The 16,946-nt window shown below is 50.0% G+C and overlaps 1 protein-coding gene across 4 annotated transcripts; it reads right to left on the reverse strand.

Moving 5' to 3' along the window:
* Positions 1 to 79: 79 nt before the first annotated feature.
* Positions 80 to 15,045, reverse strand: ecm1a (extracellular matrix protein 1a). Of its 4 annotated transcripts, XM_066721334.1 has the most exons (11): positions 14,721 to 15,045; positions 13,435 to 13,506; positions 13,217 to 13,297; positions 12,160 to 12,231; positions 12,001 to 12,021; positions 10,080 to 10,330; positions 1,881 to 2,101; positions 1,482 to 1,743; positions 1,173 to 1,390; positions 922 to 1,009; positions 80 to 763 (listed from the first exon to the last, which is right to left on the reverse strand). In XM_066721334.1, the coding sequence occupies exons 1-11, from the start codon at positions 14,788 to 14,790 to the stop codon at positions 590 to 592; spliced, it is 1,530 nt and encodes a 509-aa protein (XP_066577431.1). In that variant the 5' UTR covers positions 14,791 to 15,045; the 3' UTR covers positions 80 to 589. The 4 variants fall into 4 exon arrangements, with proteins under 4 accessions (XP_066577431.1, XP_066577434.1, XP_066577432.1 ...); XM_066721337.1 differs by lacking the exon at positions 12,160 to 12,231; XM_066721335.1 differs by lacking the exon at positions 13,435 to 13,506 and having other exon boundaries at positions 14,721 to 15,044.
* Between the last annotated feature and the right edge of the window lie 1,901 nt (positions 15,046 to 16,946).

The raw sequence follows: 16,946 nt of genomic DNA on the forward strand, positions 1-16,946 counted from the left end.
CCACGTTGTGGTGAACCGAGGAACCGTTTCCATGTCCTCTTTGTGATGTAGTTTCCAAATAACAGGACACACACACAAGTAGAATTTATATGTTTTTTATTTATGGGTGAGGGTACAACATTGAGTTCCCCCGTCCCACCCCCGCAACCCTGAAATAGATATAAACTTCCCAATTAATTGCAAATATAAAATGTAGTGTGGAGAGCATCACTGGAGACCGTGACACCGTCCCCTCGGTGTATTTGTCGCTGAAGCCCACCAGTGGAGAGAGGCAGGATTTTGGCAAGTGACGTCTAGAGACTGCTGCATTGTGGGTTGACTTCTGGGAGTAATTATATGCTAGGTAAGAGTAGGGCACACACAGGTTGATAATTATAATAAAATAAGCTCGGTTATGTTAGCTCTCCTAGCGGTTGTACAGTACACTGGGACAGAGCGTGTAGGAGCAGGTATACACCGACTGTGCTGTGGCTGTCCTCTGCGTTCAGATTGGGGAAGTGTGTCGCAAAGTGTGATTTGTTTATGTGTGCCAAGAGAGGTCCAATTTGTTTACGGATTGACTATTTTTCCCCACCCCTCCTCCACAGGCTCAGATCAGAGGACACTTGTTGCGATCCGGGGAGGCAGTCGCTATGGAGACGGCCTCCAGCTTGTTGCCGTAGATGCAGCGGGCCCGTTTGTGGAGGGGCAGGCGGCAGCAGGCCCGGCGGTCCGTCCAGTCGCTCATCCTCTGGCCACAGAGGTGCTCCGGCAGCCCTTGGACCTGCAAGCACAAGCAACAGTCACTGTGGGAGCCACGCCCGTCAGCTACTTAACGAGCGCTGTAATGGGTCTCCATTGGAGAGGCCTGGATCAGTTTAATAAAATGTGTGTTATTGTTGTAATGGTTTGGGGTTAATGCTGGGAGTCGCCTCGCCTCACCTCCACTTGGGCACACGCAGTCCTGCGCGGCTCCCGCAAGGGGCAGCACTGTGTCTTCAGCCTCATCAGCAGTTCGGGCACTGGGGACCTGTGACACACAAACACGCAGTGAGACGACACACACACGGCACAGTGAGGCGACACTTTCAAGTGCGCACACACACACACACACACACACTCCTGCTGCACTGAAGCACCAATGTCCTGCAGCCCCCGTGTGAGTTCAGTGCTTCCTACCCCGCTCTCCTTACTTCTTGCTCAGCAGCTTGTGCTCCACGCAGACGGCGTCCAGGGCTGCGGGCGTTGGCGTGGAGAGGCTCAAGTTGCGGACCTCGCGGTCGTAGCCGGGGTGGGGGGCGCGGTCGGCAAAGCAGCGGAACAGCCCGTCCCCCTGCTCCCTGCAGCAGGGCTCCTGTTTGTCCTTCACCGAGGACACCGCCTCACAGTACTGCTGCAGCACCACCTTCCACTGAGAGAGAGAGGATTGATACAGAGATACTCAAATGACACTATCGTACATAAGGACTGTGGAGAGAGAGAGAGAGAGTGGGACGGCTCACCTCCCTCACAGCGCAGTCCAGCAACGCTCCCTCGCCCTTACAGCAGCGCTTAAGCCCCGCCTCCAGCTGGCCCAGGGCCTTCGACTGGCGGGTGAACCAGCCGTAGCCAGAGCGGGGCAGGCACTTCGAAGGGTAGCGGGGGCGGAGCTTGCGCAGCTGGCAGATCCGCTGGATGTTGGAGGGCGAGGGCTGGCCGGGGGGGAAGCTGAGATTGGGGATGAGGTCCTGTTTGGAGGACCGGGGATGGAGCACCACCCTGGAACTGAAAACATAGGAGACTGATTAATAACAAAATAAAAGTGGCGAGAAACGGGAGACAAGTAAACTGTCCATCAACTGCTTTGGATAGATTTATTTTACGCACACGCGCACACAGGCAGCCAGACACCCCTACCTCACCTCTGGCAGGTTTCGGGGTCCCATTGGAAGCCGGGCTCTGCAGTGGCGTGTGGAAAGTCCATGTCCCGGACCTCTGACCCTGGTGGGGGCAGGTAGGTGGTGTCAGGAGCATCTTTTTGGAAGCAGTCCCACATGGCCTCCCCCTTCTTTCGGCAGCAGTGGTAGTGGCTGGTTTTCACCGTGAACTCCTCCTTGCAGTAGTCTGAGAGAGCAAGATGCCACTGCAGAGAGAGAGACTGGAATCAAGGATTGATCACCCCCATTTATAAAAGTGGAGACAAATTCGACCCCAACAACTACCCGGGTGTCTGTGTGAGCAGCAACCTGGGGAAGGGGTTCTGCAGTATCATTAGCACCAGAAAAAATACCGTTTTATTAGGTAGAGTATTTTACATTTCAATAATAAAAACAGTCAACATTTTAATACTTATGATTAAAAAAAATTAAAACAATTCCTAAAATCACGTAATTTTTTACAGTGATTAACAAAACACATGAACTCAAATAAACCTGTGGTCAGGGCAATACTGCCAAATAAATCCATTAAACAAATAAACAATATGGTCAAATACATTGAAATTAACTGAACCAGAAAAAAGGCAGATCTCAGGGACACAGATAGCGCCTCACGCTGGACAGCACAGTGCTACAGCACAGCACCAGCTACAGCTACCTCAGTGACTCAGGGAGTTTCAAATCAGGCCACCAACAGTAGAATAAAAAGCACGTCTGGCTTTCTACGCCATAAAACCAATTCGGCCAAACAAGAATACCAATACAAATCTGGTTGAAAATGTTACAAGCAATTATCCAGCCAATCCTGCTCTACGGGAGCGAGGTGTGGGGTCCGCTAACAAACCCCACCTATACAGTCTGGGACAAAAGCCCGATAGAAAAACTGCAACTTGAATTGTGTAAGCACATCCTGCAGGTCCACAGGAATGCCCCCAACACAGCCTGCAGAGCAGAGCTGGGTCTGTTTCCCCTGCTGATCCCCATCCAGAAGAGGGCAGTGAAGTTCTGGTCCCACCTAAAGCAGGCGGACCCCCCGTTCTACCACCACCAAGCACTACTGAGCAACCAGCTCTCCCCAGAGTGGGACCCCCTGTGCCAGCTGGCCCTGAGGCTCATAACCCCGAGCTGCATGGACACCGGAGAGCCCCAGATCTCCACAACAACCAAAACGGTCGACCTTAACCTAAATCTTGGACTCGGGTTTCCCTCCAATAGCGAGAGAAACCTTTGTCCAGCAGGGGGCTTTTGAACTGTACTTGACAGTCTTTCTTTTTTCCTTGCAGGGAGCTGATCCATCAGGCCAGACCAGACGAGACGGGGAGGTGCCGGTTGACAGAGCTGCAGAGTCCTGGGTCCTTGGAGCGGTCCGGAGGCCGAGGCGAGTGGAGATTGGGACGGACCGGGAGCGACAGGGGACCTAGCCAGAGGGGTCGGAGGACTCCTCACGGAGTGGGTCCCATCCAGAAGCCCGGCCGACCATCTACCCGGAGCCCGGCCTGACCAGGACTGCTCCCCGCTGACGTCACCAGCCAGGATCCAGGAGAGGCCTCGGATTCCAGGGACCGACCAGGCCGATCGGCAACGTCCCTGAGGGAGGCCTCCTGCAGCCAGGGCCCGGACTTCTCCCCGCAAGGCCCGCTCCCTGCAAGAGCCCCGGAGGTGGAAGCTGCTCCCCAGCCAGGTGGACTTGCCCCGACCTCCGGATTGAGAGCCTCCCGACCCTTCTCCAAGGTAGGAAAGTGCAGCATGGCCCAGCGAACCGCCGGTGTGAGGCGCCATAATGCGGTGCGCTTCAGCCGTGAGGCTGGAGCCGAGACCGCGGCCCTCACCCGGCTGGAGTTCAGCAGGTCCGTGCTGCAGAGGGGCCTGGGCTTTGCCCCTTCTGAGCTGAACTGTGTGGTAAAACTGCCTGGACCTAGGGACGTGTTCGAGGTGAGCTTTAAGAACCCTCAAGTGCTGGAGAGTTTTTGGAACCTGTATAGGGAGAAAAAAGACAGCATGCCCCTGAATGACTTTGTGGTCGACGCCCTGACAGATAGAGAGATTAAAATTGTAACTATTCAGTTTTACAACGAAGCAGTGGCAGAGTACGACGTAGAAGTATGGCTGAGGAGACACTGTGAGATCCTGTCTGAAAGTAGGAGAGTTAATGATGAGGATGGGGTCTGGACCGGTGCTCGGCGGTGGCAGGTGCGCCTGCAGGTGGAAGTGGCCGCCATCGGCGGAGTACGACATCTACCAAGCACCGTGGTTTTAGGAGCAAATAGGGGGCTTGTCTTTTATCATGGCATGCCCAAATTATGTAGGTACTGCGGGGCCCTGGGTCATTTAGCCGCAGCCTGTACCGTTGTTAAGTGCAAGGTCTGCGGCGGGGAACATCAGACCAGGGCCTGCAAGCAGGAGAGGGCCTGCAACCTGTGCGGTGGGGGAGGGCACCTCTTTAGGAATTGTCCCTCCTCCTATGCAAATAGGGCGCGGGCCCTCGGGGGTGGTGGAGAGAGAGAAAACCAAGCGGAGGCTCCTCCAAAGGTGATACCCCAAGATGGGGGTAGAGAGGAAACAATCCTCAGGAGCCTCATAGGCTCCCTCTCTGACTCTGGGTCAGAAGTGGAGGCAGAGGGAGAGTGGACAGTGGTAGCGGGGAAGAGAAGGAGGGCTGAGAAGAGGAGCATGGGTAGGGGGGGTATGATGAAAAAGAGGATTAATTCTGCAGATTCTCCCCCCCCCGCCGGCTCCTCCCCCGCTCCAGAGTCCCCTCCCTCTAATTTCTATACGCCCCACTCTGACTCCGGAGAGGAGAGTGGTGGGCCTTCTCCACTGCCCCGAGTGGGCAGCCTGGTAGATGAGAGGCCCCCTAGAAATAACATTCCTCCTGCCCCACAACTGAGACTCTCCCAGGGGAGGGGTCAGGTATGCCCTCCCGGCAGTAGTGGGAGAGCCGCAGGTCCTCAGGAGACGAGAGTCGGCGCCAGTGTCCTTTCCCAGAAAGACATCAGGGACGTGATGGCAAGGTCACTGGCGCTGGGGGAGGAGGCCTGCGGCGGCAGACAGCCGGGAAGGGAGAGACCACCCCCTCCCCCACCATTAGTTAAAAGAACGACTAGTGGGGTCTATACAGTTTTCTCCCCAGTTGTACATAAAGCCTCTGCCCTGCCATCTGTTCGTCGGGCCTCGGCCTCAAAGGAGCCAGGGAGAACCTCCAGCACCACGGGCCCTGAGCCCAGTGGAGTTTTGCCCGCCTTACCGGGTGGCGGGAGCCGAGCCCCCCCCATAGTCTTCCTAGAGGATCAAGCGGTGAGGCAAATGATTGAAATGATGGGTGCTAGCGCTAAGCTAGGTGAGGGAGAAGAGAGGAGTGCGGAAGAGAAAGGTTTCTTTACATGATTGTTACGGAGCGGGTAATTGCCCTCACAGCCATTATGGCATTAACCATTATTTCAATTAATGTGAGGAGCATTGCTGAGGTGAAAAAGAGGACCGATGTTTTAAACTCTCTGGCTGGAATGAAGGCGGATATTATCTGTTTGCAGGAGAGCGGCATCCCGTTCCAAAAAGAATACAAAGATCTCCGGGACACTTGGACCCTAGGAGAATCCTTCTGGTCGGGGTCCAATGTGTCCCGAGCGGACGGGATTGCCGTACTCCTGAAAAACCCCTTCTTAATAGTTAAAACATTCAAGGTTATAGAGGCGGGCAGACTGGCCAGCCTCGATTTTAAATACAAGGGGGCTGTATTGAGGCTGGTCAATGTCTATGCCCCCACCAGCCAGAGAGAGAGAGTCCTCTTTCTCCCTCAGCTACGCCCGCTCCTGATCGGCACCTTGCCAGTTATCATTTCAGGTGATTTCAACTGTGCTCTGAGGGATGTAGACCGGAGTAAGCCCCGCAACGATAGATCCAGCAGGGACCTCGCTGCGTTCGTGGAGGACTTTGAACTCTGCGACGCAGGTCGGGACCTGGTCCCCTTGTTCACCTGGGTGAGTTCTTCTGGCTCCTCCTTCTCCAGGATAGATCTCGTCCTCCTCAGCAAGCCACTGGAGAGGACCGCCATGTCTTCGGAGGCGGTCTTCTTTTCAGACCACAGGCTCCTGACGACAGAGGTGCTCATTCCGAGCACACGGGAGTCGGGGCCTGGGGTCTGGAAGCTCAACACCTCTCTGCTCGATGACCCTCGTGTGATTAAGACCTTTAGCAGACGCCTCGAGGAGTGGAGGACCCTGAAGGACCTTTTTGATTCTCCCATAGAGTGGTGGGAGATGATGAAGAAAAGAACCAAGGGCTACTTCATTCAGCTGGGGAAACGGAAAGCTCGCGAGAGGCGGGCGAGATATTCCCATCTAAACGCCCGCCTCCAGCGCCTGAGTCTTTTACAGCTCAGAGGCTTCGACCTAGCTGAGGAGGTGGCCCGGGTCAAACTGAGTCTCTCCGCCCTCTATCGGGAGGAGCAAGAGAAGATCAAGGTCCTTTCCAGGGTCCGCATCATGGAGGACGATGAGAAATGCAGCCGCTTCTTCTTCAAGAAAACGAAGGAGAGGCGGCCTGCAATGTCCTCCATGATCGACTCCTCGGGGCAAGAGGTGGAGGGCAGAGAGGCTGTTGAGACAGTGGTGCGGGATTTCTACAGGGAGTTGTACGACCAGAAGGTGGTGGATCAAAATCTGATCCATCACTTTCTGTCCCTGTTGGAGTCCCGCAATGAGGGGGACGAGGAGGAGGAGGAGGATCCAGAGATCACCACCACTGAACTCTCCCAGGTGATAAAGAGTCTTAACTCTGGAAGGACACCGGGTCCCGACGGGATCCCTGCTGAGTTCTATAAGATCTTTTGGGAGGTGCTTAAGGAAGATCTGGGCCAGGTCCTGGGGTCGATGTACAGAGAGGGCAGATTGGCCCCTTCGATGAAGAAGAGTATCCTCTCCCTTCTTCACAAGAAGGGAGACACGAAAGATCTGAGGAACTGGCGGCCAGTCAGCCTCCTGTGCACCGACTACAAGATACTGGCCAAAGCACTGACGCTCCGGCTGCAGCGGCCACTCCCTCAAGTCGTGGGTCCCGACCAGGTCTGTGGTGCCCGGGGGAGATCGGCGGCCGACAACGCCATGCTGCTCAGGGATGTCGTGGCCTACTCGAACGAGAGAGGGCTTCCCCTGGTCCTAATCAGCTTGGACCAGGAGAAAGCCTTCGACAGAGTGGGCCACGAATACCTGCAGCTTGTTATGGAGAGGATGGGTCTCGCTCTTGGCCTGAGGAAGTGGGTCAAGATCATCTACAGCGGCCTAAGCAGCAGGGTCCTTGTGAACCGCCACCTGACCGAACCATTTCCGGTCAGGTCGGGGGTCCGGCAGGGTTGTCCCCTGTCGGCCCTGCTGTACGTCCTCTGCTTGGAGCCGTTCATGCAGGCGATCCGCCGGGACGTCCGGGTGACAGGTTTCCATCTCCCGGGTTCCGGCGGAGAGCAACTGAAGGCCCTGGCCTATATGGACGACGTGGCCGTGGTCTGCACGGACGCTCAGTCCGTGGCCAGGGTCGAGGAACTGCTGGACGGCTTCTGCGGGGCGACGGGGGCCGCTGTGAATAAGGCCAAGAGCGAGGTCTACCTCTCCAGGGCATGGCCTGTCGGCCGGGGCCCGCCGACCGTGTTCCCTGTGAAGCCGTTTATCAAGGTTCTGGGGATCACGATCGACGGGACCAACACGGGCACCCGGAGCTGGGAGGAGGCCATAGCAAAGGTCCAAAGGAAGATCCACGGCTGGAGCACAAGGACCTTGACGATGGCTGGTAAGGTGCTGGTCGTAAAGGCCATCCTCTTCCCGATACTCCTCTACGTAGGAATGATCTTCCCCCCAGACAAGGGTATCGCAAAACTAGTGACCCGAATTATATTTCGGTTTGTCTGGGGGAGCAAAATGGAGAGGCTGAAAAGAGTGCAGATGGTGAAGGGTACCCTGGATGGAGGCAGGGGGGTCCCGGACGTTGTGCGGCTGATAAAGGCGCAGGGGCTGGCCTATGTGGTTAAGAACATCCAGGCTGCTGGCAAGAAAGTGAGTTTCATGAACCGCTTTTATTTTGCCAGCAGCCTGAGACCATTCGGCCTCTGCGCCATGGACAACACCAGGCCGCACTCGTGGGATCCCCCGCCGTTCTACAGGGCGCTCCGAGCCTTTGCGCTCGAAGTAGGCCTCCATAAAGTCGTGCTGGCCTCCTGGGATTATAAGACCATCTGTAGTCAGATGAGATCTGCCCAGGAGACCAGCCGGATAGAAGATTTCCCTCCCGAAACCTGCCGGTTTATCTGGGCTAACGCTACGCACGTTTGCCTCACGAACACGCAGAAAGATGTCTCCTGGATGGCTGTGAGTCGGTGTCTCCCCACCCGAGTGTTTATGCACAGAAGGGGCATAGCTCCTTATGACACCTGCCCCTATAAGGGTTGCTTGGGGAAGGAGACGGAGGCTCACATCTTTAGTGAGTGCCCCTCCGCCCACAGGGTCTGGCTCCTGTTTTCTCCGTTCCTCCACAGGTTCGCCGTTCCTGCGCGGGCGACCGCCCAGCAGATCCTATACGGTCCAGCCAAGGGAATTTCTACATCTACCTTGAGGTGCTGGTGGCGTGTCGTCTGCGCAGTGAAGCAGGCACTGTGGGAGGGACGGAACATCTGTTTGTTCAATAAGCAGGAGCTGGACCCGATCGTCATCGCGCGGAGGGGCATGGTGTTTGTGAAAGACTACGTCAATCTGGAGGTCCATCAGAGGGGCAAGGAGGAAGCCTTTAAGAACTGGCGCATACAAGATCTGGGGGAGCTCAGGATCCCATGATGGGACCCACCTCCGGGGACGGTTAGTTCCCCCTGCTGGAGCCCGAGTCCAAGATCTTTTAAAGATCTTTTAAAGATTTTAAGAATGATTGTTTTTAAAAGAAGATTTTAAATAATGAATCTTAATTGTTTTTAAAGATTTAGTTGTTTTTAAATCACACTGTTTAGGGTTTTTGGTAGAGTTTTGTTATATTTTTTTGTCAAATACATTGACCGTTTTGGGTTTAATTTAAAATGCATTAGACTTTTTTGTTTGTTTTTTATTTTTACTTTTTAATTGTTTTTTTAATTTGTTTAATGCATTTTCTGTTATTTTCAATGTATTTGACTCTTTTGTTGGTGTGCAATTTTTTTGCTTTTATCACGTTTTGTTTATTTGATTTGAGCACGTTTATTTTAAAGTTTATTGTTTTAGTTTTGTTAAAAATCACAAAGATTTTAAAAATTTTAAGTGATTTTAAGAACTGATATTTTGAACGATTTTAATCATAAGTATTAAAATTGGAATTGTTTATAATTTTGTAAAATGTGAAATACTTTAACCAAATAAACAGTATTTTAACCTAAAGGAGAAATGCAACGAAATTTGGGAACAATTAATAGATAAACGTGAATGTTATTGGGCCCTTAATAGGAATATTATGTTTGCAGAAAACTCTAAAGAAAGGCAAACATTGACAAGGTACAGACTCAGTGACCACAGCCAGAGAGGAGTGGCTGTGCGCCACTGTGAGCAGGGAGAGATTGAAAGGGACACTTCCTGCTCGAAAGACATACGAAAAGAACACCCCCCCCACACACACACACACACATTTCTGAACCATATCAGAGAATTCACACTCCTCCCAGATACTGAAAAGGTCCCCATCTGTCTGGGAGAGGAGGAGAACACTGCTGGTATAGCAGCCAAATATGCGTCTGCATGCCACAGACAGTGTGTGGACAGTGGTGTGGACGCCCTGCAACCGCACGGACCCACTGCTACAGGGCAGGGGGGGCAGTCACACAGCCCATAGTCCGATATAGGATCAGCGCATCAGAGGGGGACAGTGTTAGAGCTGCTTTCTAAGGTGGGGGAGGGGGGACTTTACTGGGAATGAGGAACATTTTATTGAGGTCTCATAAATATTACCATTATTTACTATGATACATTAATGTATTGAAATGTACCCAATCATACAATGATATTTTAATGTATTCATTTAATCTATGTACTTATTTTTATTTTCTATAAATCAATATTTATAATATGTATGAATTATATCACATGATTTGGCAATACATGTATTCAAATGACATGCCCATAAAGCTTGCATTGAATTGAATTGGAGAGAGAGAGAGATACTGATCGGAGACAGGCGGAGACTCACCGCCTGGTCGGCACAGCACAGTCTCTGCGTTTCGTCGCCACGGCAGCAGAGCGGGTACCAGGACTCCAGGCGGTTGATGCAGTCGCCTTGGCGACTCTCGCGGCCGAAGCCGGTGGTGGGCAGGGAGGGGAGCGGGTAGCGGGGGCGGCGGTCTCCATGCTGACAGATGTTGGGGAGGTTGGCGGCGGAGGGGCGCGCGGGGGGGAAGGGGACCTCGTGGGGGTGGGGGGCTTGAGGAGAGAAACGGGGAACTGAGAGAGAGAGAGAGAGAGAGAGAGAGAGAGAGAGAGAGAGAGAGAGAGAGAGACACAGACACACACACACACACACACACACGTGTAAATGGCATGCCAATAAAGCTCGTTTTGACAGAGACAAATCAATGGATTTGAAGCCAACGGAGGTCCCTCAGCCAGAACTTTTACTCTCAATCACTGATCAATCAAGAGCATCTTAATAAACAATCAGTTAATGACAGAATGGGTCAATGGCAACGAACTCGCAGAGTTAGTTCGGAGCTCTGTACTAAGTCACGTACTAGCTAGTAAGGCATTATCTCAGGATGATCCCCAGCTGCGGACTAAAGTTAGTACCCATTGCAATGGAAAAAAAAAAAGCTTTAGTCCGGTACGAAGGATTAAGGTTGTTGTTAGGTTGTTCCTACTAAGCAGGAAGTACAATCAATGAAGAGGCCGGGCCTCGGCTCAACTAGCACATCTGAGCAGTTGTTTGCCTTGCATACAAAGTGCCGGGTAGTGATGCCGATTATTATTTATTATTTTTATTTCTTGGCAGACGCCCTTATCCAGGGTGACTTAAAACATAATGATGCGCATTGGCAGTGCTAATCGTGTTAAAATCCAAATGTCATTTACATGCTATAATACTACATTTATTTTAGTAAATAGTCGATAATATTTCCTTCTTCAGAAGTATTTTGTTTGTGAATATATTTAAACACCAGACAAGTGTACGAAAATATATTTGCATTTCCCATTGCACTTCCCCCCCCTCCCCAAACATTATCTAGACTAAACATTTAATGTGATGTTTGTCAAAGTTATTTTAAAGAAAATAACGAGTTTAATGCACAGGTGGAGGTTCGGACCTGGCACCTCCCAACTGTGGTCCCGAGCGGAGCTCTCAGTGCGGAGCCACAGCCCTGCCCTGGGCACGGTATACCAATATACCAGTACTTTATTGGCAAATACACTACTGTTACTGTACTACTAAGTCAGCTATAGGCTACATACAGCCCACTATATATAGCTTCATATTATGCATAATATTGCATTACAGTTACAACTGTGCAATAATTCCTATAGAGCTTTCAATAATCTATATTCTCAGTTATTTCATAGCATTTAATCAAACCTTGCAGAAGTTTTTTTTTTTTGTTTTTTTTTTAGCTGGTGTCAATTTGTATCCATGTACACCAGAGCATTTGCCGCTATTCATACATTACAAATATAGTCAGTCAAAAACAAAAATGTAAAATGTTATATGTAAAAAAAATAGTGTGGATATGAATAGTTAAGTTACACAAGTAGTGAATACATTGCGATTGGCACATTTTGTCCCCCTTAATATGGTGCTATCCATAGTTAGTCCATAGCTGGAGTAGGACTAAGTTAGTCCCGTACTTAGTCTCCTCTAGAGGCAGCAGCAGCGATTTTGGGGTTCGTTGCAATGGAGACCTTGTTTAGTCCGCAGCTGGAGACTAACTTAAGCTGCCAAGTTTGTTGCAATGGGTATTAAACTTGCAGACTCATTTAGTACGGAGCTGTGCACTAACCACAGGAGCATCTCCAGTTAGCACGCTTCTTTTGGTTTGTCGCAATTTACCCAATAAGTGAATATACATGCGTGTACGTGTGTGAATATTGATGTCAGTGAAGAAACAGGAAGCAGGAACACTTACAATTCTCCTTCTTGCTTTCCTCTGGGGACACAGACACACAGAGGGGGACACAGAGGGACAGTGTTAATGGAGGTAAAACAATTTTCTGAAAATTACTATGATGAGGAGTAGTACTAGCCATCATTTAGTAGTTTCCAGAGTATCTACACGCTGGGTTACCTCTCAATGGGATATCAGGGAGTTCAAAGGTCACCTCTCTCTGGGTGATATCAGGCTCCCCTGCATGGAGATCTAAAAACAACAAGTGTGCAAGCAAAGCTGGACTATAAGGCCTATGGCATAATTTATACATTATACAGACATACAGTTAGGGCCATAAATATTTGGACAGTGACACAATTGTCATTATTTTGGCTCTGTATGTCACCACAATGGATTTGAAAGGAAACAATCAAGATGTGCTTTAAGTGTAGACTTTCATCTTTAATTTGAGGTAGTTACATCCAAACTGGGTGAACGGTGCAGGAATTACACCCATTTTTATAGGTGTCCCATAGACATCAGCAGATGCTGGGTTTCTTCCCTGGTGATGCTCTACAGGCCTGCACTGCAGTGTCTTTAGTTCCTGCTTGTTCTTGCTGTTTGGCCTTCAGTTTTGCCTTCAGCAATGAAATGCTGCTCAGTTGGATTCAGGTCAGGTGACTGACTTGACCATTGCAGAATATTCCACTTCTTCACTTTAAAACAGTCTTGGGTTCTTTCACAGTCTGCTTCAGGTCATTGTCCATCTGCACTGTGAAGCGCCGTTCAATGAGTTCTGAAGCATTTGGCTGAATCTGAGCAGATAATAGAGCCCTGAACACCAGAATTCATCCTGCTGCTTTTGTCAGCAGTCACAGCATCAATAAATACAAGGAACCAGTTCCCCTGGCAGCCATACATGCCCATGCCATCACACGCTTCACAGATGAGGTGGGATGCTTCGGATCATGAGCAGTTCCTTCCCTTCTCCATTACCCTTCTCTTCCCATCATTCTGGTACAAAGATCAACTTGTACCAGAATGATGGGAAGAGAAGAGTATGGAGAAGGGAAGGAACTGCTCAAGACCCAAACTGGTTTCCTTTCAAATCCATTGCGATGGCATACGGAGCCAAAATGACAATTAGGTCCATACATATTTGGACAGTGACAACTGTATATACACAAACACAAACACAGTATGGGGACAAACTGGAGCCAGTGCTATGTGACTATAGTATAGTATAGTGGCCCACCTTTCAGCTTCTGAAGGATGGAAGGGTCAATTGGCACCTGTCTCTGGAGCAACGGGTCCATGTCGTCATCTTTTGTGATATCTGAACACGAAAACAAAGATATTGAGACTACTGACAGCAGGAGAGAAAGAGAGGTAAAGGGAGATGGGCACAGATGGAGAGAGAGAGAGAGAGAGAAAAATGTTTTTTTGCAGTGATGTCACACCCAGCTCTGGTACCTGTCCACTCCAACCCCTCAAAGTCAAAGGTCACCTCCCGCTGGGTCAAATCAGGGTCATGCTCACCAGCTCCTTAAACACACAGAGGAACAGATAAGCCCAGCAAAGCCCAGTACAACACAGTAAGCCCAGTCACACTGACGTTCCCAAACTACCCCAGCAATACCGTTTCCTACCCCAGTTCCCCCTGCAGTACAGCCGGTCGCCAGCAGAGGGAGGCTGGCCACTGTGCAAAAATGGATTAAAACGGCTCCGATTCATACAGGTGTGTACACTGGATAGCACGGGTTCCTGTGACGGCAAACTAGTGCATTGCTCTCTTGGGATGCAACAAGGAAATAGAGTCAATAAAAACAAAAAGAAGCATACAAACTGCTTGCGACAGTGCTTTTTTGCATGATATATCAGTCATAGTAGCCTAATAAAGTATTATGTACTACTATGTAGGTTATATTAATAATGTTTTTTTTTTTTTTTTATGTAGTATGCGGTTCAATATCAGCGAGCTAGCGATCGAAATAGTAATTTTATAATTCGGGTTAGGAGTCGTGTGCATCAGCAATAGTGTGCAACAAGTAGGTTGTTAATAATATTAATAACGGATTGTACAGTGGAAACTGCCCCCCCCCCCAAGACTAATTAAACTTTTTACACCATAACCCCTTGCTATGTAAATACGATCCTGCTAAGGACAAATATAAAAGTGTCACATAGAAGCAAAAAGTGGCATGCGTGACCAAAAATGCCATTGGGCCGCAGAAAACAGCATACAAGAGTAAAGGAGCTGGGGGGCCCGTCCCGGGTCCTGGAGGGCCCCAGTGCCTCTTGGCTTATTTTATCCGGATTGTTAATTGCTTAATTGGTCCAATTAACGGGTCTTAATTAGTACAAATGTCCCTGCTTTCGAGGTACCCAAATCTCACGCCCTCCCAAACAGCAGCACCCGGCAAACCCTGAACGCACGCACTTTCCCAGCCTGTATCCCTTCATGTCCCTCCTCCACTTAGCGGGGGGATGCCAGGGGGGTTTCTGATTGGCTTGTCCCCGCGGCCGGGTCATCGCTCCCGGAGTCAAGCGAGGTCAAAATAAACAGTTTTTAACGTCTACTTACACCCGCCTGTTGGGCGGGTCTGTGTGTGTCCCAGCTGGAATGCAAACAAGTAGAAGCAGGTGAAACCAACCCGAGAGCCGCATGCAAACCAAACAGCCAGCACCCCCACAGTAACGCACGAACACGCACTGGCGTCCCGCAGAGGCGCAGGGGTTATTCAGTGCAGTGTACAGACCTCGCTCAGGCGCCGTGCAGGACACCCGCAGCACACAGAGCCAGCACAGCAGCAGCGCGACGCGCAGCATGGCCACTCTCAGTGTCCCTCTCCTCTCCCTCCCCGACGCAGATGTCTGTCCTGAAACGACTACGAAGAGCCTAGATGTGGGTTTGCGGGCTTTGTTTCTTCGCTGGTTGTTCCTCTTTCCTCCGTTTCCTCTTCTCCACCTCCTGCGCCTGCAAACTGGGGAAAGGCAGCAAGACGGGAAATGTGTCCCAGACTGATTTCTCTCTCTCTCTCTGACCTTTTAAGTGTGTGTGGGAGAGAGAGAGTTATTCCCACCCCCCTTCAATGAGCTGCGGTTAGCGGAGTTTATTTATTTATTAAATTAGTGCATTTTCTTTCTGTGCCAGGAGCGGAGCAGTAAACGGCCGACACTCCCTACCGACCGCAAATACGTGCTTTCCCACGCTGGCACCGGGACTTGCACAATCACAATGTACCTATCGCAGGGGCCCCCAGCCCTGGCCCTGGAGGAGCCCCTCCCCTGCTGCTTTTCGTTCCAGCCGAGCTCTCAATTACTTAATTGGGCCTGCATTTGAGTACCAATCTGCTTAGATTTGACTTGTGTCATTTGAACTTTGTTATATAATTCTGATTCTTTCACAAGTTCTTTCAATAATTATATACTTCACTTAACCCCCCTACTGTTTAAAATAATGAAAAGGAAATTTTTGGTTCAATTAAGGTTCAGTTAAGTAATTGAGAGCTCGGCTGGAACAAAAACCAGCAGGGGAGGGGCTGCTCCAGGACCAGGGCTGGGAACCACGACACATATGTACCGTATGAACTCCGTTTGATTATTTTCAATTTTGTATGTGCTTCATACACTGACAGCGACAGTCGATAGGTTTTTCTTGTGTCCTATTATTTAACGTTTCTAAACCGTTTTAACCCAAAGTTGTTTCAGAGCTATGCTATTTTATATTTTCCATCTCTGGCATAAATCCCCGTATGATACATAATTGTGAGTCGTTTTTCCTGTCTGGCCAGCGGTTACAGTGGGGCGGTAAAGAATAGTTAAAAAAGGCAGGGTGGGGGGGCAAAAAATCAAAAATCAACACATGCACACAATAACAAAGATTACGTTTGGATTGTTTCACCCTGCTGGCACATCTTAGCCCATTGGGGTATCATTGACCTCACCCTGCCAGGACGTTTTTTCTTTTTAATGACAGAGCGACAAAACAGCCGCACCGCAAATGCGTTTACCTGGTTGACGTCATCAGAGTTTGTGCAAGTGGCCTATGTTTCGTCATCACTGGATCAGGACAGGTCTCTGTGTCTGAAGCATTTGAGAATTATATCCTGGTGAGTGAGCTGTCTGATGCATAAGCTCGACTATTCAATTAAAACTATTTCAACATCCCTGAATAGAAAAGCTATTAAAACTGCCAATGTATACACGTTTTGTTGGCACCCCTGGCCTTGAGGCGTTTTAAGTACTTTACATGTTTATGCTTGGACTTGTAAGATGTTGTTTATTGATAACTAATATACATCTTCTTCTTTCTCTTTAGTTGACTTTAAGTTTAAGACTTTGCTGTGGACTTTATTTACTTAATGAGCGCATTTCATGAAACGGTTTGTGTTTCAATGAAGCAATACCATGACGTGATTGTTTAATAGTAAAATATTCTCCAATACCAATACCCCCCCCCCCCCCCCCAAAGGCTGTACCATATTAATCTGATACTTCCACTGTCCTTGTCCTACAACATTACACATAATATCCTGAAAGGGGAGACTTTGCGTATTGCGTCACATATGGTAAACTCATGCATTATCCAGAATCGGGATCTTCCCACTAATTACGACTTGATTGGCCGTCCAAGTAGGAAATGTGTCATTTGTCAGTGTCCGATACCACCTGCATACAGCATAAGACCCCACTGCCTTCAATTCCTCGCAACGCCTCTGCTGAACCCTATTGCTCAGCCTGACACAGTTGTGTGTTGAGTGATGGCTAAGGGACACGGTGCTGTTGCAGCGGGTGTCTGCGCAGTCTCAGTGCCAGCACGTTTCTTCGGAGAATTTCAGTGGAAATCAGTGCAGAGACGAGCCAAGATCTGTCCGTGTGTTTCTGTGAGTGTCTGTGTGTGTGTGTGGAGGGGGGAGTCAGTGTGTTTCTGTCCGTGTGAGAGAGTCAGTGTGTGTGTGTGTGTGTGTGTGTGTATGGGAGTT

This window comes from Amia ocellicauda, chromosome 14 (genome assembly GCF_036373705.1).
Source record: "Amia ocellicauda isolate fAmiCal2 chromosome 14, fAmiCal2.hap1, whole genome shotgun sequence".
Classification (NCBI taxonomy): domain Eukaryota; kingdom Metazoa; phylum Chordata; class Actinopteri; order Amiiformes; family Amiidae; genus Amia; species Amia ocellicauda.

Bases quoted from the DNA above. Each gene is read 5' to 3' on its own strand.
- ecm1a (XM_066721334.1), bottom strand. From the start codon at position 14,790: ATGCTGCGCGTCGCGCTGCTGCTGTGCTGGCTCTGTGTGCTGCGGGTG. The intron at 13,507-14,720 runs GTCTGTACACTG...TGTGTGTTTAAG, and splicing joins CTGCACGGCGCCTGAGCGAG to GAGCTGGTGAGCATGACCCT. The intron at 13,298-13,434 runs GTACCAGAGCTG...TTTCGTGTTCAG, and splicing joins TGAGGGGTTGGAGTGGACAG to ATATCACAAAAGATGACGAC.